This window comes from Platalea leucorodia, assembly GCF_965183815.1.
Source record: "Platalea leucorodia genome assembly, chromosome: 6".
Taxonomy (NCBI): domain Eukaryota; kingdom Metazoa; phylum Chordata; class Aves; order Pelecaniformes; family Threskiornithidae; genus Platalea; species Platalea leucorodia.
Window position 1 is genome coordinate 45,589,539 of NC_138828.1, and position 25,319 is coordinate 45,614,857.

General features: G+C 40.1%; 1 protein-coding gene across 1 annotated transcript in view; it reads left to right on the plus strand.

Moving 5' to 3' along the window:
* Positions 1-25,319, plus strand: part of GALNTL6 (polypeptide N-acetylgalactosaminyltransferase like 6) — a gene marked incomplete at both ends in the record, with an annotated part of 483,371 nt that overhangs the window by 383,625 nt on the left and 74,427 nt on the right. The window contains 2 exons of the mRNA XM_082315259.1: positions 12,137-12,322; positions 19,045-19,228. Of these exons, the coding sequence (XP_082171385.1) occupies positions 12,137-12,322; positions 19,045-19,228 (370 nt within the window). The remainder of the gene's footprint in view (positions 1-12,136; positions 12,323-19,044; positions 19,229-25,319) is intronic.

Genomic DNA, 25,319 nt, shown 5'->3' on the forward strand with positions numbered 1-25,319 from the left:
AGAAGGCATTTTTAAAAAGTCATATATTGATGCAAAAGTTGGAAGACAAGAGCAACTTCTTGATATAATATCAAACTTCAAGGAGAATAAGGTATTGCCCCAGCTCTCTTTTGTATTTTGAAATCTCAGTTTCAAAGCATATTTCAAGGACTTCTCTTATTTACAAGAACAAGCCTATGCCCTAGGAAAAAACACCCACTGAATTCTTGAGGAGGAGGACTAATTGCAAGCTGTGTTTAGGACTTGACGATTTAGCCAGGATGGTTAACACACAGAATGGACAAGAACTACAGAAATGTAGCATCTTCAGTTAGGCAGAAAGTTATTCAAATACTCTGTTAGGAGATGGCCATATTCCAATATCCTTAGGTTAGTAGAGCCTGAGGTTTACAATGAGTTATAATGTCAGTAGAATTACTCTGGGAAATAAAAGTGTTCAGTGTAGGGAGCTCTATCAGAATCTGATGCCACTTAAAAGTAATTACATGAATTGAGTGACTTCTATTTCCCCCTTTCCAAGGACCAGTGTTACTGTCCCCTGCAAATACAAGGTCAGTGTCATCCTTGCAGCAGTGTTTCACCAGTTCTCCGGTATAATCTGTCCTTGGCATTTGGGAGGTTAAAAAGAGCAGTATGAGAGAAGACTGTTCTCTGAAGACAGCACCTACTGTAAAAGTCAGTGATATATTTTGCAGGAAGAACTAAAAATATGTCAGAGTTTCAGGCAAAACAGAAAATGTCAGTGTAAAGACAGGTCTCAAAATCTGCAAGACTGTTGGCAGTGTTAGAAATATGTTCCAAAAAAGTCTTACTTGACAGGTCATAGTTTACAATTTTTAACAATTAATATTGTCAGCATGTAAAAGCGTGACTCTGAAAACAAGAGGTTGGCATTTGCGAGCAATATATTGATTTCAAGGAAAGTTACGCTTTCCTGGATTCACTTCAAAACAACATTCTTCTAATTGGCCTTGCAACGTGGAAGAAACCTCACAACGTGCTTCCCTTGGGGATAAGTTACTGTATAAATACCTGTGTAGTAAACAGACCTGTTAAAAAGAATCAAATTTTAATGCAGCAAGGTCACCCTTTTGACAGGTCTGTACTACATAATTGTTTCCAGGGAATGATCTGTAAAGGCAGCTGTACATTTGTTTGTTATCTTACCATACGTTTATCATAGTTTCCCTGATAACTAATCCAGTTGCCCCGATTTGAGCTGTAGCCACAGTTACATTTGTTGAATTAGTGGTGCAAGAAAGTGCCAAAGCAAGTGCGCCCATCTACAGTAAAGTCTTTGTTGTAAAAAAATTGTCCAGAAAAAAAACTTTTGCAGCCTCTTCTGTCTTCCTTCACATCACCCGAGTGGGCAGTATGTCTCTGAGCATGCTTGTGCGGGTCACGCGAGGTTCAGGGCTACCAGGGTGATACGGGGAACAAATTCTTCCCAGTTGGGTTGAACTTTATTCCATGAGCCACGCTGCTGCAGTGGTGAAGCTATTCCAGGGAGTGAAATGTTCTGCAAAGTGCCATTCAGCATGTGTTGTATGGTTTCTTTTCACCGTTAAGGTCAGGCAGTGTACTTTCCGTGCTCTCAGCCCATACAGTTAGCAGGAGGACAAGCAGAGAGGAACGTAGCTTTCGTTTCCTGTTTGTGCGCCAAGAGCTCTCTCCTGTTTAAACTGCTGTATCATTAATTGGGTTCAGTTTCTTGATCGCATTCCAGTTCAGGTGATTATTATGTTTACCTTGCAGCAAAAATAACTTCCTGCTAATTAATTTTTACTTCCCTTTTAAGACTGCTTCGCTGTATATTCTTAACCAACTTCCTCATCCAGCATAAGGGGCTTGCATTTTATAATGTGTCTTTCCTTTGGTGAACAAAATTATTCCTATGCCTATTGTAGCTGGCAAACCATTTGGATGCAACCAGAGGAACAAAGCTATAAAACTATCGTATTTCCTCACTCCTTTTTTCAAAGTTTTTTGCATAGGAAATACGGTATTGGGGAAATAGAAACAGGTAAGGGCACCTATATGAAGAAGCAGGTCATAGCCTTTCTTCAGGCAGTTCAAAAACCCTTTTCTGAACATGAACACCAAAGGGATGTGAACAGCCTTAATATGTAAAAGATAACTGTTTTAAAATGAGACACAAAGAAAATACAAAGAAATCGTAACTGTCTTTATTTTAAATATTTTAGTTAAAAAGATCTTTTACTTGAATTTGCTGAATTGACAGAGGTGGATACAAGGGTTTTTTTAAATTTGTTTAATATAGCGTATTAAGCATGTAAGATCAGTTAATAAGGAGTAAGTGCTTAAACTTCTTTTTGCCTCAATCTTAAGGTATAAAATACACGGAGCACTGATTAATTCCTGAAAGACTTTAGCTGTGATATGTTAAATATGATTTTGGTAATTTTGTTACTTTGGAGGCTTTCCGACAATAAATAGTGATTAGATTATTTAGTCTTTAGATGAAAGGTAGCCCCAACTTTCTCCCAGCTGCAGACCCCTTTCTCAGAGCTAGACTGCTGCAAACATAGCAAATGAAGGAGTCTGCTCTCAGCTGTGGAAAAGACGTGAGTTATCATACTACACCACCGGTGAGGGTATCGACTGCCTCGTACAACTGGCAGTTGGAATAAATCTATAATAACAAATATCCATCTTTCATTCTTTCCTTATGAAAAGGGAATATTCAGAACCATGCCAGAACTACCAACAAACTAGTAAGCCAGCCATAGCTGCTCATGGGGTGATCTAACTTACTATGCTAAATTACTGCAACCTAAAAATGAAGTGCTTTGCTCCTTTCCCTGTTTGCAAAATCTGGAATGGAAAAATACCTCAAGAGTTTAATGATGCTTCTGTGGCATCTGTATAAGAAGTCGCCACACCTTGAGTAACCCCCTGTGTGTGTTCAATTACCTGAACACTCAACTTGTTGACAAAGAGGTCCTAGGTGCTTCTGTGCTGGTGACAGAATGACTGTGATAACTATCACAATTACACGGGCTCAGGGAAGTGGAACAAAGAGATACCAGGATCTCTGCATGTCTCTATTGACTGGAGCTATAGTCTGAAAAAGTCTCAGCAAATATAGCTAGCCTCACAGATTCTGCAGTCCCAGCCACTCCTTTCGTGACTATATGAAAGTCCATACACTACCAAACAGATTTGTTTCGAGAAATTTATCTTAAGTCTGTTGTGAATGAAATCGAGCTAAGCTATGTATTCATCTGCTCTGTTCAGTCTCCTGCTCTCAGTAATGCTGACTTTTTGAGGCTGTAGCAAAGGAATGTGCATTTACTGTTGAGTTTGGAGGTTCTTTCAACTTCAACAGGCTGTAGTTGAAACTCAACATCAAAATGAAGGTGCTATCTGGAAGTTTATAGTCATTGATGTGCAAGTGATGAACGGAACTATTGCACATTCAGGGTACTCTCCACAGCCTTGTAGTATATCACCCAGGGACTTTGGCTCATTATTAATACCAGAAAAAGAGACTGCATTTTAGCTTGCCCTGAGCCAGCTAACCCAAACATCACAGCCAGGAGAATGAGTTTCCAAGTGATTGGCACAAATGTCTCTCTAAACAGTGCTACTTCTAGATCAGCAGTAACTACATAGCTTTTCTCAAGTGATCTTATTCTTAGGTGTGCAAAACTTTTTAGACAGAATGGGTTATCTAGTGCTCAAATGAGAGTGCTGTTAGCCAATTGCTACTATACAAAGCAATTACAGATTTTGCTCTTATTTATCAGTCTCTGTCAGACTTACCATATCCAACAGTTTTCACAGGATCTGTCTGCTTCTGGAACTTGTTTTAGTCTGGCATGGCTATGGATCAGATGCTAAAGTCTGTCTGGCAGAAAAACTCCCCATCCTTCCTCCAGGATTACTCAGCCAGGATTAATTAGGAGTTAAAGACTTTGGATCTGGGTATCTGAAGAGAGAATACTATCACACTCTTCTGGGTGAAAAGTAAAGGCATGATGGAAGATAACAAAAAGACTGGGCAACCTTGGAAATGGCAGTCAACTAGAAAGGGTGACTAACTGCAAAAAAGTGCTACTTACATCATTGAGAAAGAGAAAGAAGTGGATCCAGTAACTGCAGACCAACAAGCTCAGTTCACTGCCTGGAAGAATCATGAAGCACATCTTGTTGGGTGGTGCCTAGCCATCTGCAAATACAGGAAGGACAAGAAGATAATACAGGATGGTCATCATGTATTTACCAACTGCAAATCCTGTTTGAACAATCTGATTGCCTTTTATCATGATGGTGGTCAAGGGAAGGGTGATGTATATAACTTGCCATGACTTTAAGAAGTTTTAGTCCCCATAACATTCTCACTGGTAGACAGAGGAAGCATGTGCTGCACGAAAAGACTGTTAGATGGGTTGGGTTGATGGACTCAAAGGGTTGTTAATCAATGGCTTGACGTCTGTTTGGCAGAGTATCTTAGGTAAGTACTGGGGGCAACATTAATCAATATCTTCACCAATAACATGAATGATGAGACAGTGTACCCTCAGCAAACCTGTGGATGATACTGAAATGGAGAACATCGTTGGCACATCAAATAGTATAGTGTCAGTCTAGAGAAGCTCTAGGATTGGGCAAAATAAATCTCATGAAGTTCAAGAAGGAGTGCTAAATTCTGCCCCTAGGTGAATAACCCCATGTACCAGTAAAAATGCAGACTGGAAAGCTGGTGTGCCATGAAGGATGTGCAAAGGTCGTAGTGGAAACCAGGTGAATAGGAGAAAGTGTTGGCCTTTAATCACCAGGAAGGCAAACTGGATTGCGCTATGCTAGGATGAGAGTGAGCAGATAAAACGAAATTATGCTTTTTATGATGTTGGTGCTGCATACGCCTGTAATTCTGCATCCAGTTTTGGGCTCTGCAGTTCAAGGACGACAAAAGCTGGAGTCAGTTTAGCAGAGGACTAGCAAGATTGTCATGGGCCAAAAGTATGTGACCTTTGAGAAGAGTCTGAGGAACCTGGACTTGTTTAGTCTGGCAAAGCAGCAGCTAAGTGGTGATCTAATAGCTGCCCACAGCAGCTTGAATGGGAATTGCACAGATGGCAGAACCAAATTCCTCCTGGTACTGGCAGATGGTACAGTAAGAGGCAACAGCCCCAAGATGCAGCTTGGAAGATGCAGTTTGGACTTTAGGAAAAAGTTATTCAGCAGAAGGGTAGTGCAGCAGCAGATTAGCTTACCCAGAGGTGTAACCAGGGGAATTGTCCTTCTTGGAGTCTTCGACTTGGCTAGAAAATGTGGCAGCTGACCTGGTACAGCCTTTGCAACATATCTGTGTCCAACCAGCATTTCCAACCAACCTGCTGCAAATAAGAAACTTGAAGGGAAATTGGAAGAAAGATGGTGTACCCAAATTCATAGGCTCACCGTGTATTCTTTCTTCAGACTGATTTGCTTTTATGTAGCATATATACAGGCAGTGAAAGTAAAAATAATGGCAATGCACATTGGAGAGGGCCGTTTTGTCCATGGCAGCAGAAAACAAATAATAACTGAATAATCATAGGCCACTAAGTTTCCTGTATGTATTTTCTGTGAAGCTTAAGACTTAAACTAGACAGCAGCATTTCAGTCATCAAAAGATTAAGCTGAGGTGTTCCAGGAAAAATGTATGCTCAAGGTCTCAGGAAAGGAATGGAGGGTATCCTTGCTAATTTTACCTGGGAAGATACTCCCATCTTGCAGAAAAGGGCATAAAGTGATGGAGGTCCTTTTCACAGTGAGAGCCATGGATCTTGCATAAATGTACTTGCAGGTTTTTCCTGTGCATATTGGGCACAAAGCTCTCTGCTTCTGGCCGGAGAGAAAAAAGATTGAGAAAAATCTTCCTGAGCTGGCCTCATCGTTGTTGCTGTCAAAACAGCCATTTGACTGCTTTACTTTTCACCAAGAGAATAGTCACTTGCAGATTATTTTACTGACCTAAGATCACAGACTGCTATTGTTTTGGCCACGTTGCTTCCTCCCATGTGCCTGTGCTGAGGTAAGAGGAAAGGCCAGCATATGTCTTCTACTACCATAAGGTTTTTTCTAACTATTTTTATATGGTTCATGTTGGGAATGGCAAAACAGCTCAAATTACATACTTCTTGGTCAATTAAAGTTGAAAAGAAAGATTATCAGGGCATTTAGCAGGCTGTGTTGCTGTTCTTAAGTGTTTGGTAATTTACAGGTCAATGATACTGTAACAGAGGTTGTCAGTATTTTGGGGCAGAAATTGGAGATGCTACAGAGGTGCAGAGGGTAAGCCGTGTTACAGGCACAGATTTGGGATGGACCTGCCTGGCTGTCCAGAAGAGATGCTTAACAAAAGGCTTTATTTTCTTTATATTTTCCTTCCTCTTTCGTGGTCCATGCTGCAGTCAAGCAAGTCCTGAAGACCAGCTCTAGCTTTCACATCATCTTTTAAGTCTCTCTTAACACTTTCTCAATAACCTTGGAGGAACATTGCTTGTCACATAGCACATGTTGCCAGGAGGTACCAGTGTGATAATGAAATATTCCCTGTATGCATCCCAATAGGAGAGAATTGCGGTTCTGCTTTTTGCTACTATGATTTTTTTTTCCTGTCAAAGGCAGAACCTTGATTTCCAATTTCTTTCTGGGCACCAAATTAAGCAACTGGGTACTCTGCTTGAGTAGATCTTTAATTACTATGACCAGGCAATTGTGTCTCTGCTATTCTTTTAGGAAAACTTCTCCAGACTTTAAATGAAGACAGAGGAGGCCCACAGAAAACAATTACAATGGAGAATTGTTTACAGACTATTGCTAGAAGAGACATAATGCTTCCCTTTATCATCACTTGTCATAGCAGTGACAGCCTGTAAACCTCCTGCCTCTGCATTATTCTTTATTTGTCACTGCCTGTGCCAACTCTTGCCCTGGCAGGTGCCTGGCATGTGTCAAACATATGATTCATGGGTTCATTTGATCAACACTGTGAAGAAAAGAATGATGTATTTTCTTTTAAATTACAAATTAGACATTTACTCCCCATATCTAAGTGACAGGGGCTTTGGCTTCTTTATATCCAAAGTGCACCATTTATAGCTCACTGTAGAATTTAAATACTGGCTTCTCTTTCATGCCTAGCTCTAAAAGCGAAATTTATGTAATATTACAGCATATAAATGAAACCATCCTACCTCCCTGTTTTATTGTCATGGCAAGCTTGCTTGAACTGTTTCCTTTGGTAATAAATGGACAGAATGTGTTGTCCCCTGGATATTTAAAGGCCTTTTTATTACAGGTTGCTTTCTGTTTTACATACCACATTATAATTTCTTTCAGAGAATTTCTTTAGAATGATAGTTTTGCTCTGACAGTGATTGATGCATGTTTACTTGGGCACTTGAGTTTACTTGCTTCTAAACGTATATGTGTAATATATAGGTTTTGTGTGTGAGATGCTTCTTCTGGAGATAATATTAGCAACACAATAATTGGGAACTGTGAGAAAATGCAGTTGTACTATAGGAAATAAAATATCGTTTGGTTTTCTCTTCTGTGAAGGAAATTTATCGAGTTCTGTGAAAGAAGGCAGTTTAATTCGATATTTTTTGGAAAAGACAAGGCTAAAAAAATCAAAATTTCTTAGTAATCACAAACATCTAGATCATTTGTTAATCAAATTATTCCCATACAGAGAATTCTAAAGTCTTGTTTAGTCTGTTTTAAGCAACACTCGAGCTGTGAGATTCCCAGGTGTTGTCTGTCAGAGCATTTATGTCTTCATGACTCCTGGCTCAAACATGGGCTCTTTTATTAAGTAGCTAGCCTTTAAAGCCAGGTGCTGACTGCAGGTCCTGCAGAATTGCTGTTTTGCTTAGAAGAGTCTCACCTATGATAATACCAGTATATTGAGTAATGCAGGAGTGGCTTTAATGAGTGATTCAATGTGAAAGATATGTTTTTACTACTTATATAAATAGTAGAAAATACTACAGTTTTCTTTAAAACTACTACTGTTCTACTGTCTCTGGCTGTTATTCTGTGTTTGTTTATGCTTTTAGTGATTGGTAAGATTTGGAACAGGGAGTGCCACAAGATATTGCAGGGGAAAATACAATATGAGAGCACTTTCATATTGATTTAATTTTAAAAAATCATTACTTATGGATCCAAAAGGGATTTTTTTCCTCCACTTTAAGATATTTTCATTCTCACAACCATATTGGAGTTGGTCATTGAACTTAAATACTTCATGATGGTTTTGTAGTATTGAGAATTTTTCCCAAATAAATTCCCAAACTGTCATCTTGGCCAAATCTCAAACCTAAAGATACGTTAGGTATTGTTAGTGGCATCTGTCTGACTATGTCATGACTTATTGTTAGGATATTACTAACATGTAGCTGTTTTGACAAATCTAGATACCCTATGTATTTCTAGTAATCCCTATACTTTGATTTGTATTTAGACCTGATCTTTTATGTCACTTGTCTAACTAAGCTCTATAAAAATTAACACGTATTAGTTTTGTTTTCTTCCTAATTACTTCCAGATATGTCTAAATGAGTATGCATTTAGAATTCTGTGTGAACAAGACATGCAAATTTTGTATACTCCTGCTTTTTTGCAAGTTGTTCTTTGAGCGACAAGGAGAAAATAATAAAATTACTCAATCATGGGACTAATTGAGTAGATGAAAACAGTTTTGGGATATCTGATTCTGGCATCAAAAGATGTGCTGGATCTTTTAATGCAGTTCTTCACAAATCAGATGACATGTTGTCTGAAATGTGTGAAGAGCTATCTGAGAGAGAGGGAGGAAGGTGGTATAGAGAGCTCTTGTTTGTTCCACAGAATTTCAGGTATTATGCTGGCCAAAAAAGAAATTAAAATATTTAAAATTTGAGAGACCTCTTTTCCTGAGTTTGCAAGAAACCTGAAGCAATGAAAGAACAATACAAACTACCATTGATTTCATGGAGTTCAAGCTCCAATACAACTGATGACAGTCAAATTATATTATTCAGCTCTTTTGTTATTTAGCAACTGATATAAGAACAGAAAAGAATGTATCGTAATATGATAGTTTACATCATCTGTCCCTGAAGTGTTTTCCTGAAGAGATAGGCACTCAGCTTTCAGAATTTGCTCATTGTAAGATGTGAAAGGAATGAAACTAAGTCCTTTGTATGAGACTGAATTTCACTGAATTTATTTGGCCCAAGACAAGTGATAACAATCAGAATGCATGAAAAGAGTGCATTTGTACTAGCTCATTTGAACATCAGTGGTGGCCATATTCAAACTGTCTATTGCAAGGGCCTTACCTTAGCCATTGTGACACCTAACTAATGAAGGTCTAATTCTGGTATGCCTTGAATTTCTACACAGGCAACAGAGAGCCTACCAACACCACAAACAACTTAGGTTGTCCAAGTAAGGCTCCTGCTTCTCTCCATCAGGTGCTTCCTTGGTAGCTGCCTCCACATACTAAGAGGGAAACTGCCTAGAACCAGTTCACAGGGAATAGTAAAGCAGTCATATCTGATAGATAGCCAAATTCAGAGCCACGTAGTAGCATCCTCTGATCAACCATAGTCTCATCAGTGAACCCATCTCTGAGGGTAGGCAGGTGAAGATGGAGGATTTGCACTATAGCCAAGGTGTTAAGTGCTTGATCGCATAGTTGGAGAGCTGCATTCAGGCTGAGTAACCTGAATCATCATCTTGGTTGTCTGTACAGTGTGCAGCAATGTGGTCTTGCTCTTGGTGCAGGGTTTATATGCACTACTCAGTGCAAACAAACTTAAGACTTGTGGGTGGAGGAGATCAGAGGCGAAAGGGTTAGATGACCTTAGAGAACTACAGGAAATTTCCAGTGGCTGAGGACTAACAGAAGCTATGGTACCTAACAAATTAGGTTTGATTTACTTTGGAAATATGTAATATCCTGTCACTTTGAAACTGTTATTTTTCATGGCCATAAGATGACACAATTTACAACATAGAAAAAAATGCAGATTGACAGCCCTAACAGACTTTCTTATATTACCTGCAAGGTCTTTGTATATTTGTTTTTAAGGTATATTTCCCTTCTTCTAGTTTCCTACGCTATGGGAATAGCCTCAATGGATCTCATAAAAACAGTTTGATAAATATACGGTTTAGACAGTCTTGCACGTGGGCACAAAATGATGTAAGACTTAACCTCAGTTCAGTCACAATACTGAATTGTAGCTGGTACCTAAAATGAGTCAGAATGGCATACAGCTGTTGTCCTGTGAATATGGTTGGTCATATAAAGATCATCATTCAAAGACATAGTACATCTCTTGTCGTTGCGCCTGCTGGGGGATTATGTTTGTTTTTGTTGAGTACGTAAGTAGCAAAATGGGGTGGAAAAATGGATACCTCTTTTCTTCTTATTTCATGGAATCATAGAATCATTTAGGCTGGAAAAGACCTTTAAGATCATCGAGTCCAACTGTAGATGAACTGTATTTCAGAATTTAAATCTGTGTATTCTACGATCAACCACAGAGTAGAAGCAAAAATATTTTATGTTTATCTGAATGTCATTATTATTTTTTGTCTTAGACTTGGTTTGCCTTTCTCACTTGATTTAATACTTCTCCCGAGTCGTACTATGAACACAAACCACTCTCTTGACTCAGCAGATCTCCAAAGCTTTCAGTTTCTCCCTCCCAAAACCCCTAGTCTGTTCTGTAATCCTTGCAAGCTGATATTCCCAGGTCTCAGGCTGCTCCCTCTTCTGTGTCAGCACACATCAGGATTCCTCAATGCAGCGAAGCATCCCATGCAGTACTCTCCCACTAAATACATGTAAAAACACACTAATGTTTCTACTCCTTCCTAATCTGCAGGTAGATCTGGAAAATCTTGTGCATTCGTCAGCTAGGAAGGAAACAAGCAGAGACAAGAAGGAAGCTGTATTTCAGTGGAGCTTGATTTTATTTTGACACAAGATTCTGTACTCTCTGCACTGTGACTTGTTTGTTTATTGCCTTTATTCTGTGTGTCAGCCTTATACGCTCGAGGGTACGGCTGAATGATAGTCCTTTTGGGTAGTCCGTAGCAAACTTCTTGCAATCTCTAATGATTCCAGGTCTGGATCAAGGCCTGTACTGACCATGCAAGTCCAAAGAATTAGTAGCTGATATAAGAAGCAATCATAACCTGGCAAACCCATTTCAGTGAGACCTAGCTTGCAACCCCTAGCATCGCTAAATGTGGCTTATCACCAGTTTTAATTATTGGAGACTAAGCTTTTTTCTCCCTCTTTCCCTGCCAAATGAAATTATCAGATTTTTCCAAAGTAATGAGTCTGACAAGCTGAGGTGTTATATCAAAGACAAAAGATCAGTATTTCTGTTGTAGATGTATTTAGGAAGAGGCAAAACTCTAGGGCGTTTTTTGTTGTTGGGGTTTTTTTTTTATGATTCCTAGTGTGCGTTTCTAGTCAGAAGAAAAAAAGTTCTCAAAGGTGCTGTTTTGTGATACAAACAGAGCCAGGTTGTGCAGATAAGACAATCTATCAATTGCTCTACGTTTGCAGCTTAATTTATTAGGAAGTCAGCTGTCCATTTGTTTTGTGCTAGTATCCCACTACTAAGGTCTTCCTTCATGTCTGTTTCCCTTCCCATTACAAAAACAATCTAATCATGCTAGTTTAACGGTTACTTTTCAAAAATTGCTTTCCACACATAGTTCTTCATAATTGGTTGATAGAGGAGACCCACTTGGAAAGGACACTGTTTACAAAATGACATGCCAGAACATTCATCTGGCCTTGGGTTGCAGGAACCAGAGGATGAATGAATATCCTGCAGTTGTTTTGGCCATGACTATATCGTGGATGGCAGGTTGCCAGTAGCAACTGCAGTAAAAAGTGAAGAGTGTTAGTGTCTTCCTCTGTGTGATAAAACAGAGAACATTTGCACTTTCAGAACTGTCTCGGAGAGGATTTGTGGCAGATTTTGGAGGACTTGGAGTGACAAGAGATGGAAGTAGATAAGCTGCTTGCAGGTTGTATGCCAACCTGTCCTTCTGTTGGCTCCTCCAGGCCTGGCACCACTGACGCTTTTTTTGCCCTTCTTTCTAGAACATTTAAAAGAGAAGCTGGAGGAATACATGGTCCGTTTTGCCAAAGTGAGGATTGTACGTACCAAGAAACGAGAAGGGCTCATTCGGACCAGACTGCTAGGAGCCTCGCTGGCTAGAGGAGAAGTCTTGACATTTCTGGATTCCCATTGCGAAGTCAACGTGAATTGGCTGCCTCCCTTGCTTAGTAAGTGTATGAGCATTCATCAGCCATTAAAATTAGAGCATACAGCATAGCTTAAGCAATCAAAACCATGTCCCACAATAAGCAGGACATACACTGTGTAAAAGTGTTTGGAGCTGTGCTGCAGTGTCTGAGGAGTCAGTATGAGAGAGAACTCAGAGAAATGTGAGCAGCTCCATTTTATGGTTCTTGTGACTAAAGAACTTGTAAAATTTTGAAGTATCACTTTGGCCTATTAGAGTTATGATTTATTTTATTATTACTACCACTAAATACACTGCTAAATCTAGTATTATGCTATGGCCTTACTATCCACCTGAAGACTTTTGTTATGCAGGTATTGTACTCCTTCCTAGCCCTCCACATTCCTTTCAAACAGCTTTTGCTGTAAATGTATCCAAGACCTCAGAGTTATTGAATAACAACTGCATTCACAATAGGAAGCTCAGAAAGAATGATTTGCTATTGACTGCTTTGCTGGATTCCAGCTGCAACTGGCAAAGCCCCGTTAGTCAAAGGAATGGAAAGAATCAACTGTTGTAGTCTGGGATTTCACTTCGGGAAACAATGTCCCCTTGTCTACAAATGTCCCCTTTTCTACCTGACTACATGCAAAGTGTATGCACTTTGCAAAGTGAGTGCTTTTTCACTAGCAAAACCAAAGAAAATTTCTGAGTTTACTACTAAAGAAGTTTGTATTAATTTAAAGAGTATGTTGTAAGTACATGACAGAATAGGGTTTCACTAATTAATGGTTATTGTTTCTTGAATTTTGTTGCTAGGACTGGTTTGGCCACACAATAAACTGATAAAGTATTTGCAGCCAAGAAGAGAATGCTGTTCTGCTAATGAACTATTGCTTGAGACCGAAAAAAATACTAGTAACTAGTTTTTCTTCTAATCAGTCACAAGATAATGTACAAAATTCCAAATTTACATCCTTTCTAGCTTTCATATCAGATTACACATACTGTCCATCCCCTTGTTACCACTTTGCCCTTAATCACAACATCAGCATTTTTAAAAATAACCTCTGTGTCTTCATGTAAAGCCCAAATGGCATAAAGGAGCAGAGGGAAATACAAGTTTCAACAAGCCTTCCACAAGCAGCCCTAACAAGTAGCCATTAAACACTCTGCCGTATTCTACAGCCACCTTTCCTCTGCTTGCTGATTTTGCCCCGCCATGCATAATACATTGCTACTAATGAAAAAATCTCAAGAAGATTCGCACTCTTGTCATCTGAAATCTTTTGCTGTTACTGCAGATGAGACGTAACTCTTCTATTTTGCTAACTTAGATGCGGGAAAATTGCAAGCTGCAAAACCAATTCCTTTTCTTCCTTACTTGTCTGAAATGAAGGTGCATCTAGCTAGGTTTCAGCCTGTAAAAACTGAAAAATAAATAGAATGGTCACAAAGGATTCATAATTGTGGTTAGGTTGCAGTTGGGTATTGAACTGATGATTGTACCCCTCAGCCTCAAGCCAGAAAACTGGAAAGATGCGAGAAGCTTCATCAGGGACCAAGTCCCAGTTCTTCTTAGTTCTCAAGTGGAGTGAGATCTTTCTAGTTCCACATGTAGTAGAAATACCCTTGGCTAACCAGCCAGAGGATCTAGAAATTAATCTTGAGGAACACCGGAGCCCAGGATCAGTAGGCTTTATTTTGAAAGAAAAAGTAGAGCGTTACATGAAGGACAAATAGAGAATGAATACAAAGCTAGTATATTTAAGGATGCCCGGTGTCCTGTTTTCCAAAAGGGATGAAAGTACTTTCTCATAAACATTAGGTGGCAAATATTTACTATATATACTGAAATCAGATGACACCTAGCTACTAATAATAGTAAAGTTAATATATTTTTGCAATATTTATCTGACGATCTATCTTGTGATTCACTCAACGCTGCATTTGACTTAATGTCCTTCAAGGAAACCAAAACAGAGGATATATTGGGTATTTATTGCTTTGAAGCTGCCCTATTTTAGGTCTGATTATATATGCTATATGTAGTGAAAAGTCCTCAACAAGAGCCCAGTTCAGGCCTGCTCTGGAATGAAGACTGCCAGTCTTTGTTGAGAGGGGCAGTGGTTTCCACTGTTCCAAACCAGGTTTTTTGTTTTGTTTTGTTTTTTTCAAAATGAGGCCTTGTGAGTTGGGGAGGAACTGAGAGCCATCATGTAAAGATGGTTCTCAGAGTTATTTAGGCATCTAACTTATATTTTCAGAATTGACTATCACTTTTTAGACCAAAGGAAGACTGAGTTATTTCCATACATGTTAGGTATCTAAATAGCTTTGTGGAGCTGAGCCATAGTTGTTTTCAGTTATAGTCCTTTGTTTTGTTTCGTTAAAAACAGGTGCAAAATGGCTTTCCTTTATTTTCTTTAAGCTTTATTTAGATTATTTCTTTAGCTTAAATGAGTTTCTAAACTGAGATAAGCCACACTCGGATCTCAGAGAGTTTTCCCTGATGTTCACTGAGCAGGCAGCTGTAGTCATGTAGAAATGTTGGCAAACACAGCTGTTTGTTATCACTCCTCAGTAGCATAAAGTCAGCAGAAGGAAAGATGTGACTTGGGCTCCAGATGCTGTAGTTGAGAGTCTAGTGTAGTGTGAAGTCACAGTTATTGCAGGTAAGAAACTGAGTGGCAAACTGGCTGAAAGATGCGGGCCCATCTTTCCTTCTGCTGATGTTGCTGTGGGAGCAATAAGAGGGGAGGTGGACAATAGCTCAGTAGTGCCATAGGCTACCAGAACTAGGTTTGTCAAACCAGATTTTTTTTCCCGACCACGACTTAAAACTATATTATGAATAGATCATGCTTAGCAAGTTATCAAGACACCTGCTAGCTATAGCTGTCCCTCTCCACAACATTTATATAATGCGTTACTTGCCAGTGGAGAGATTGAGAGTACAAATACTTATGACAACTCAGATAACAAGAGATGATTTGCTGACCCACTCAAATGTTGTCACCATCTGTAAGCACATATTTAAGCAGGAAAATAAGAGTATTTGCAATGTGGCATTACTACTTTAGCCAGGTCAATTTGAAATAGGCACTTGAAATTAAAGGGGTGCATCTTTCTCGTAAAGATAAAACCTACATTTTTGAGATAGTGACTTATCCAATATTGAAAACTTCTGTTTATTGTTACATGTGCGCACTCTGCTTGATAGTAACAGTGCTGAATTCAAATATGTATGTATATATGGCTTAAAATTGCTAGGGAGAAAGCTCTGAGCAATGTTCCCTCTTGATCCTATCCTTTCCCTCAAACTTGCAAGATTTTTACATGTACAATGATGCTTATCTGTCTGCTTTTCCCTTTGTCTGCAGTGTATGTGCATTGAAATAATGCATGGAAATTTTCAGACCAGTAAGAATTTGTGAGAGGATGATGAGTAAAGGCAATAAAAAGAAACTGTAAAGCATTTCAGCTGCGACTTTCAGACCCTTGTGTTAGGAGCAGGTGGGATAAAGAGCAGTGGCTGGCAAAGGCAGCAGCATGTTCACATCTGTAAAGCTAGGATACTAACACTCTTGTGAACTGTAAGCTAGCCCTACAGCCCTTTTTTCTGTTTCCTAAACTCGTATTGGAGCCACATTTGAGCCTAAGAAGTATATATGCAAAATTTATTATTTTAGGCATACTAAGAGAAACATTGAAGCTGCAAGTTTGATTACTCTGCCTTTTGGTGTGCACAAATACAAACACCCTGGTTTCTTCAAAAGTCAAGATCTTCCTGTGATTCCTCATCATCTCTGAAATACTTTTAGGGCTGAGAAGTAAGTTCTGCAGATACACACAAGAACAGGCAGGTAAGCATCGTCTTATTTGCAAAAATCTTAGAATCATAGAATTGTTTAGGTTGGAAAAGACCCTTAAGATCATCGAGTCCAACCATTAACCTATCACTGCCAAGTCCACCACTAAACCATGTCCTCAAGCACCACGTCTACCCTTCTTTTAAATACCTCCAGGGATGGGGACTCAACCACTTCCCTGGGCAGCCTGGTCCAATGCCTGACTGCCCTTTCGGTGAAGAAGTTTCTCCTAATATCCAACCTAAACCTCCCCTGGTGCAGCCTGAGGCCGTTTCCTCTTGTCCTATCACTTGTTACTTGGGAGAAGAGACCGACCCCCACCTCACTACAACCTCCTTCCAGGTAGTTGTAGAGAGCAATAAGGTCTCCCCTCAGCCTCCTTTTCTTCAGGCTAAACAACCCCAGTTCCCTCAGCCGCTCCTCATAAGACTTGTGCTCTGGACCCTTCACCAGCCTCCTTGCCCTTCTTTGGACACACTCCAGCACCTCAATGTCCTTCTTGTAGTGAGGGGCCCAAAATTGAACACAGTATTCAAGGTGTGGCCTCACCAGTGCTGAGTACAGGGGGACGATCACCTCCCTGGTCCTGCTGGTCACACTATTCCTGATACAAGCCAGGGTGCCATTGGCCTTCGTGGCCACCTGGGCACACTGCTGGCTCATATTCAGCCGGCTGTCAGCCAGCACTCCTAGGTCCTTTTCCACCGGACAGCTTTCCAGCCACTCTTCCCCCAGCCTGCAGTGTTGCACGGGGTTGTTGTGACCCAAGTGCAGGACCCGGCACTGAGCCTTTTTGAATCTCATACAAGTGGCCTTGGCCGATCGATCCAGCCTGTCCAGGTCCCTCTGTAGGGCCCTCCTACCCTCCAGCAGATCGACACTTCCACCCAACTTGGTGTCATCTGCAAACTTAGTGAGGGTGCACTCCATCCCCTCATCCAGATCATCAATGAAGATGTTGAACAGGACCGGCCCCACCACTGAGCCCTGGGGAACACCACTCGTGACTGGCCGCCAACTGAATTTGACTCCATTCACCACAACTCTTTGGACCTGGCCATCCAGTCAGTTTTTTACCCAGCGAAGCATACGCCTGTCGAAGCCATGAGCAGCCATCTTCTCCAGGAGAACTGAGAATCTTGCAGAGTTGTAGGAAGGAAGATCGGGATTGAGTTTGAGCATTGCTTAAATAATTTTCTCCCTGGCTATCTCTGCATGGGACTTGGAGATATCCAATCCTTCAGTCTATTTAAAGGCAGTGGCTTTTAAAGATGAAGAGAAGGATGCTAACTTATTATGAGTCTACCTTTGACCTGTTCCAGCCAAATCAATCCCATTTAGTTTCTCTCCTCCAATCAATTTAGAAGGAGGGGGATCAGAGACAGATTATTATAAGCCCTATAACTATTAGCAGGACCATCACAGGAAAGAGATTATGTAAAAATGACTTTACATAATGATTACAGATAACACTACACAGTATACCAGTGAACGTAATTATATTTGGCAATAGCAACAGTAATGCAGCTATTATGTCTGAGATGAGTTTCCTAGAATTTTGTGAGAGCCTGTGCTTTAAATTTATTTCACTATTAAAGGATAAGGATGTAAAAACCTGCTGAACTTCCAGGCACAGTAATTTCTTACTAGCAGTCAGCGTTGTTCCCCCATTTGAATAGTCTGTAAACAACAACTAAGGATAAATATGAAAACTATGGATGTTTTGCTAACATAATCTTTTTTCTTAATTTCAATCCTTCAGAAGCAAGGAAGCAGAATCTGTATTATTAATCATTACACCAGTATTACCTGCCTTCCTATCTAAGTGTTCGTTCTACTCTCAGCCCTCTGATGTTTTTTAGGGTATTGTCAAGCACCAATTAAATCTAATCCTTAAAAACAAAAGCAAGTTTTCCACATAGGCCCTACAATGTATTACATTTTGTAAAGAAACTAGGGTGCCATTTGGAGAAAAAGCTTTATTATGCTTGGAATTTTGAGATTTTGTTTTTTCAAGGGTTCATAGATAGTTTTTCTGCTATCCTTTCATGCCAACGCAGCTACAAATTTTCTCTCTACTTCCTCATTTCAAACCATTGATCTTCTGCCTAATTCTTGCAACTGGAATATCTTCTTTACTTTTCTTTCTTTTCTGAGGAGCTATACAGGATTAAGCAATAGGATTCACCAAAGAAGACTCAGGCTCACCCTGCTCTTATACTAGAGATAGGAATTTGATTTAGCCTCACAGTTCTAATTAAAAAAAACCAACCAAACAAACAAAAACCTCATTTCTTTAGAAAACAGGTAAGAATAATACTGTGGGGCCTTCTTTATATCTCAAAGATTGGTACAAAAAAGGACACAAGCCCTGTTTTGTTCCTCGTGTCGGGGTTTGCCTTTAATTTGTAGCATTTGATCTCAAAGCTGATGCACACTAGAGCCACAGGAACAGTGGCTGAATGGTTGCAAGGGCTGAGATTCACATTTGGGAACGCGAATCTCTCTCGCAGGAGCTTGCCATACACACTCCCCACAGCTGAAGGAGTATTTTTACATTTTGCTTGCTGGCTTGTTCCGTAGCTGACAGATTAGGGACAGCTCAGAGTAGCAAAGTGACAGAGATATAGATGACTGGACTCCTGTGGGTCTCACAGGGATAGGCCTCCCTTTAAAGAACTGTAAATGCTTCTAATCATTGCCCAACTGCATTAAGTCCACTTTAGATAAAGGTTTGATACAGATTTGAAAAATGAAATTATTTGGGTGCCATAGGGAACAAAGCAAGCAATCTTCAAACATCAGAAAACCTGTGGGATTCGCTTTGCAGTAATATGATAGATGGCTTGACTAGACATGCCGTTTCCTATTTTCTACTTTCATTTTTCAGACCAGATTGCACTAAACCACAAAACCATCGTGTGTCCTATGATCGATGTCATTGACCACAATCACTTTGGCTACGAGGCACAGGCGGGGGATGCCATGCGAGGAGCTTTTGACTGGGAAATGTACTACAAAAGAATACCGATTCCTCCAGAGCTCCAGAGAGCTGATCCCAGCGACCCCTTTGAGTAAGTAGCAATAAAGGGGAGAGTGGGAACATGAATCAGAACAAGCAAAGAAGGTACCTGTAGCAGAAGAATCCAAGCCCAGAAATTCCCATGTAGACCACCTCGTACTAATGAAAGGTAGTAGACGCAAACAGCTTCTATACAGGTTTATAAAACCCCAAAATTAGGAAAAAGATCAGGGCAACAAGTTGCAGAATTCAAAAGCTGTGCCTGGAAACACAAATCTTCCCAATCTTTCCTGGCCTGGTGGTTGTGCATAAAAGAAACAGGCATATACTTGTAGTTAAGAGAAGGAATTGGCATTGGACAAGGAGTGAATGTGACTGCAGTTATTCTGTTTATTCCACAGAGCACTTCCTGAACAGACTTTAGTTTAATGTTTTCTTTGCTGGGGATTGATGCAATACATGCATCAATAGCTGAGTCCACATTCTGCCAGCAGATGCTTTGTTTATGACTAGTGATATTGCTACTGTATATGTATTGCTGTAACTTAAACACGAGGCTGCCAAACCTGAACAGTGTCAAGCTGATTTGTAAATAATTTTTGATAAGCCAGCCTCTGATCCCAGTATTGTATAGATCAGCTCATTCACAGGAATGATCTTCTTCTCTTCCCAAAGGTAGATCCTTTTTTCTTTTTTTTCCTTTTCCTTTTCCTTTTCCTTTTCCTTTTCCTTTTCCCTTCCCTTCCCTTATTCTCATGTAAGGATCAGCTGGGATTAATCTGCATCAGCAGAGAGAGGACAGACAGACAGACATGGTCCCCAGGTCTCTCACACAGCATGCATCCCAGCAGGGCTGGCAGCAGGGCTGGCAGCAGGACTGGCTCTGATGCTGTCAGTAGCCCTGGCTGAAACTCCACGCTGCAGGTTTTGACAGTTTAAAAACCCAGCATTTTCCCTTCCCCAAAGCAAAACCTGGAAACAATAGCAACAGAAAACCTATGTCTCTGTCCCAGACTGCACTATTTTGATGTAATGGATCTGATTCATGCAGAAATTGACCCTTATATCCTGGGAATGACCAGCTCTGTACAGGGAGAAGTAGGTAATTGCAGCATTTGGTGGGCTTCTTTTCATTATTCTACTTGTTGCTTTTTACTTATCTCCATCTAGGCCCATCAGCCTTCATCTTGCATTGGTGTAAGTGCTGATGAAGTACTTCCCATCAGCTGCTCAGTGTGACTACTCCACAACATAGATGCAGCTAGTGCAATCACATAACACTCTGGAGTTGCTAGAGCCTCCATTGCTCTTCCACAAGTCTTCCTGGTCCTCTGAGCAATTGCAATTTCTTGCCACTTACTGAAAGTCACCTAGCCCATCATATAATTTGGTTCAGCATTCAAAATTTGTGTATAAGTAAAACGTGTGTCGCCAGTGTAGCTACAGGGTTGCTTATCAACTATTTCACACATTTGCAGTTTGTATTATGCATCTCTCAAAGACAAGAGAGGCCTGAAGAGGAGATACTCGTAGGAAACTTTCTAGAACAGATGAGGCTTTGTGCAGTACAGAACAGATGTGGCAGTTTTGCATGAACTGTTGTTACAGTCAGCGTGGCAGCAGTTGACACCCACCTTGTCCTGCCCGCATTCATGAGACGCATGGATAAATGGCTTTGCAAGGAACAACAATAGGGTAATGCAACCTATAAATCTCTTGTAATCTGAGTAGTCATCTCCCCATAAAGGTGGAGAGGCTTCCCAGTTCTTACACAAATCAGCGAAAGCCTTCCTTTGTTTTCCTCATCACAGGATTTGCATCAGAACGATGCAGGTGGAAAAGCAGCATTGTACATGGAACCACCACGTCCGTCCCCACACATGGCAGCAGGATTGAAGTTGGCTGAGCTAGGACAATATCTTTGCTCAAAAGTACCCTCTGCCTAGAATGGGGAGGGTATAGAACTGTTTTACATAATCAGTATGAATTTTGCTTAGGAGAGGAATTATTTTCCAATTCAAAGTCAGTACTGCTTTTCTCTTAGGGCCTTCTCTGCTGACACCTCGAGCTTTTTAATACCTTGCTTACAACAAGTACGGTAAATGTTACAAACCATTTTAGATATCAGTAACTTAATTGACCAAGACAGCTTCTATAGAATTAAAGCAACAGAACAGTTTTCCTTTAGGTGCATATATACTAAAACTAGAAATGGCTTCAGCCAGCACCATAGTTATTATGTTACTATTTTGTAAGCAGTAGAGGTTGTTTTTGTTTTGGGTTTTTTTATTTGGGTTAAATATTTTACTATTGGTATCCTAATAGCTTTATTTCTTGCCAGCAGCATCAGATCTGAGCTGATCCCTAATGAACTGGAAAATTGCCAGTGTTTTTAGTAAAACACCAGCAAATAATGGGTACGTGATTCAAAAATTGCGCTGATGAGTTTTTCCCCGCACTTAAAATGCCAGCTCAGTATGTGTGTTAAGCAGAAAAGGTCACATCAGCCTAAGAAATAATGTACATAAAACCAGATCAAACTACAGAAGACCTAAGAGCAGTCATTGTATTATCCAAATGATACATTTGCTTTCCATCTGCATATCATCAAAATACTGCTGCAGCAGACATTGACACAACAAACTGAAGTGTTGTCAGGTAGGATTTTAGTGAGCTCCAATGCCAGCTGAGCTAGTGTATCTGGAATTAATTTTTCCCCACTTTTTTTTTTTTTTTTTTTTTAACTGTACTCCACTATGGTCAGTGTTTAACAGGCACTCTTCTGTTGGACAACATCTATCTGGACGCAGTCTTTCAGTTCAGAATCCCTCTTGTGAAGAACGTAGACATTATCATCCATTTGCAGTGTGAGCATGGGCATGTTTTATTGTTCATACACTTGCAGTGCCACTCAGGCAGCATCTCCACTCTTCTCTGTAACAGAGCTTGGAGCTTCATTCCAGATCTCAGCTTTTCCTGATGTACACCCACACCCATTCTCATGCCCTCTGCAGTTGTTCACGACGAGTAGCTTTACACCAAGATTTGACTTGATGTTTATGACTTTAGGGCTGTATAACACTCTCAGAAGCTTCCAGCCTGCCCAGTGTCAGATTCAGGTACAGATGATGTACTAGCACCAGCCTGGGAGTCTCACGACATTCATAACTGCATTTGGATCATGCTGCATTCATCTGCAAAATTTATGATTTTGGTTCATATGTAGTTTGTCACTGGCCACGCCAAGTTTCCCATAGGTTTCACTGAACCAAACTATAGCCATATAAAATGTATTTTCAATCAAAGTTCCTACGTGAAATACTGGCTATTGCTCTATGCTCATTGTAGTGTTTAGGAAGGTTTAACAACTATTCCATAAATGGATCTCATGTAGCCTTTAAGATTAGCTATTTTTCTGAAAGATCTGTGTTGCTGTTTTTCAGGATACATTGAATCCATAGAGGCATGGAAATTGGACTTCTCCCCTAATAATGTTGCCTTCCCATCCAGAGACTAAATCTGTGAACTCCTTGTTGATTTCCCTTTTTCATATGCCACGGAAACAACAGAAGTTTTATATTGCATTCAACCTGTCTGTCACACTTGCGGCTCGTCACAGTTGGCTGTAGTGATTTTTCTCTTGAGATTCATGTACAACTACCCCAATATGTTCTGAAGAGGACTTCATCCTGTTTTCTGCTGATGCATTCAGGGTTGTGTAAATCATGCAGAGCAAATTGGTGTTCTGATGTATTGTGGGAAATTGTCAGTCAGTCGTGAAATCATCATCATGTCATGATGATGCTCACTGTCTTGATCCCAGGGTCAATGATCATTCAGCAGAATTTGAGATGACTTGGGAAATTTTCTTCTAGTCTATAAGCAGGGAGGAGCAGAGATATTTACCTCCTTTGTGGCAAGGATCACCTTGGCTTATTGTCTCCAGATGGTTTGTTTCTCTGTTGTGGTAGAGGTTTGGGAGCATGCCCTTATAGGATATATGGGTTTGGGACATAAGAGCATGCTCTTGTGTGGCTGTTTCTTCCTGTGGTGCAAGTACTCTAGTCTCTGGAGGAGTTTGCCTAACCCAAGCGATTGCCACTTAAACTAATAGGATAACATTGTTACTATAATGGACTGTGATATATACAGCATGTCAGTTTATATGATTTAATAGCCTGTCTGGGCTAAAAGCTCTGTGGAAGTTTAAAGCAGAGGTTTGATATGCTCAAGCCTGCTGGGGATGACTGCTCTTTATTTCCTGGCAGCACTTACGCTACATCAATTCATGTCATCACATGCTCAATCTGAAAATGGGCATCAATGTCCATTCATGCCAGCAGCAACATATTTTTAATGAGACAAGAAAACATCAACAATTCAACTCAAAAGACTATTTGGAAAAACCACAAACTGAGAGGATTAATGTAGGACAGATCAATTAGGGTAGGAAGGGGCTGCACAGCTCCTCGGAGCAGTTTTATGGTGGTGTAACTTTATGATACAGGAGGGAGGGAAAGGTGCAGGTGAGACCTAACAGCATTGTTATTGAATTGCAACTAAAGATGGAAATCCTAACACAAAGAAGCATTGTGCTACTTACTGGATGCCAAGACTTCTAGCACCTCTGTGGGAAAGTTAGTTGTTTTTTCGTATATGACCGCTCCTTGCTCTCCAAGGGCTCCTTTCTATGACAGCCTGTTTGCCTTCTGATGTAGGGCTGTCATCTCCAGACCTCCCTGAAGGGAGATGAAGCTGGAAAATCACATAATTCTAGCAGAGGACCAGAACAATAGTTTGGCAAATACTGGACTAGCCGAGGAAGTAGAAGCAACTTTGTAACCTCTGGCAAGACATTTTAGTTCTTGTACTCAGTTTCCCATTTATAAAATAGGAATAGAGTCATCCCATCATCGCAAGGCTATTTGGGTATGAGTCTGGCAAAGGTTACAGGATTGAGGTCTCACAGTAGTAGGGGCCGTTTATGGTTTATGAATGTACTTTTTGGTAAAATTTTGGATGTACTCAAGGGATGAAATTAGGTGATCAGTACATTTTTCTCTTCCCTTGCATCACAGACTCTCAACCTTGGATGTAATATGTGACCTTAATGTGGCCAGCTGTGTGTTCGATTGGAAGATTACCTGGCACCTTCTGTTGATTTGCATATGTAAAATCATATTGTTATTATGCAAGCTGTTGTCAGCATGCTCTTTTATTTGAATATGACATACTCTCAGAAATACTCTTTTTCTGCAGCTCCTTACTTTCAGTATTTATACATACTTTTAACAACATGTTGGTGCAAAGAAAGTCTTTGCTAAGACTGCATTTCATATCTGACAAGTACTTTTACAATTTTATGATCATTTTCTGAAGTTTAGAAAGTGCTTTGGACAGTGATTTCTGTTCTATAGCTCCCGGTGCTTTATAGTCTGTGTCTTTTATGGCTTATTTCTGCCTATAAACATATTCATAAAACCTCTCACAACCAGAAACAATTGTCTATTTTTTTAAAGCCTGAGTATAATCTACTGTTTTGAACTGTGCTACAGGAATGTTTGATGCAAAGGCATTATTCCACAGAGAAGCAGTCTCCAACCAGTGTGAGTTGGTGTAATTTAAGGTCTTGATTTATTGTTTTGACAAGCTATGGTCTGTAGAAGACTGTTAGTGAAGATAACAATAGTGGAGATAACAATAGTTTTTACAAACTGCCATCCACCTGTGGCACCATGAAAATCTCGGAATTTTTTCAATGAAAAATGCTGACACTAACACGCCATTTATGAGTGAAGATATGAATATTCAATCATTTTCTCCTGCCTTTGGCTGGATTTCAGCATAGAGGTTCTGTACAACCAGTACATTTTCTCTGAATGTCAAGTCAGAAGAGATAATTCTACAGAGAGTGTAACATGTCAGAATTTTAAAAAAAAAAAAAAAAAATCAAAGATAAAAAGCTGCTGCTGGTATAATTTTTATAACCTCACAAGAATCACTCACACAATTAGTTGAGTCCTACCTAGTAGTTGAATTGGGTAGATTCAGGTTTGATACACAACTTTTCACTTGAGTGTTGCTAGTGGCTCATGCCTCCCAAGACAAAAGGGAACAAATTTTGGTCATAATGCCTTGATGCT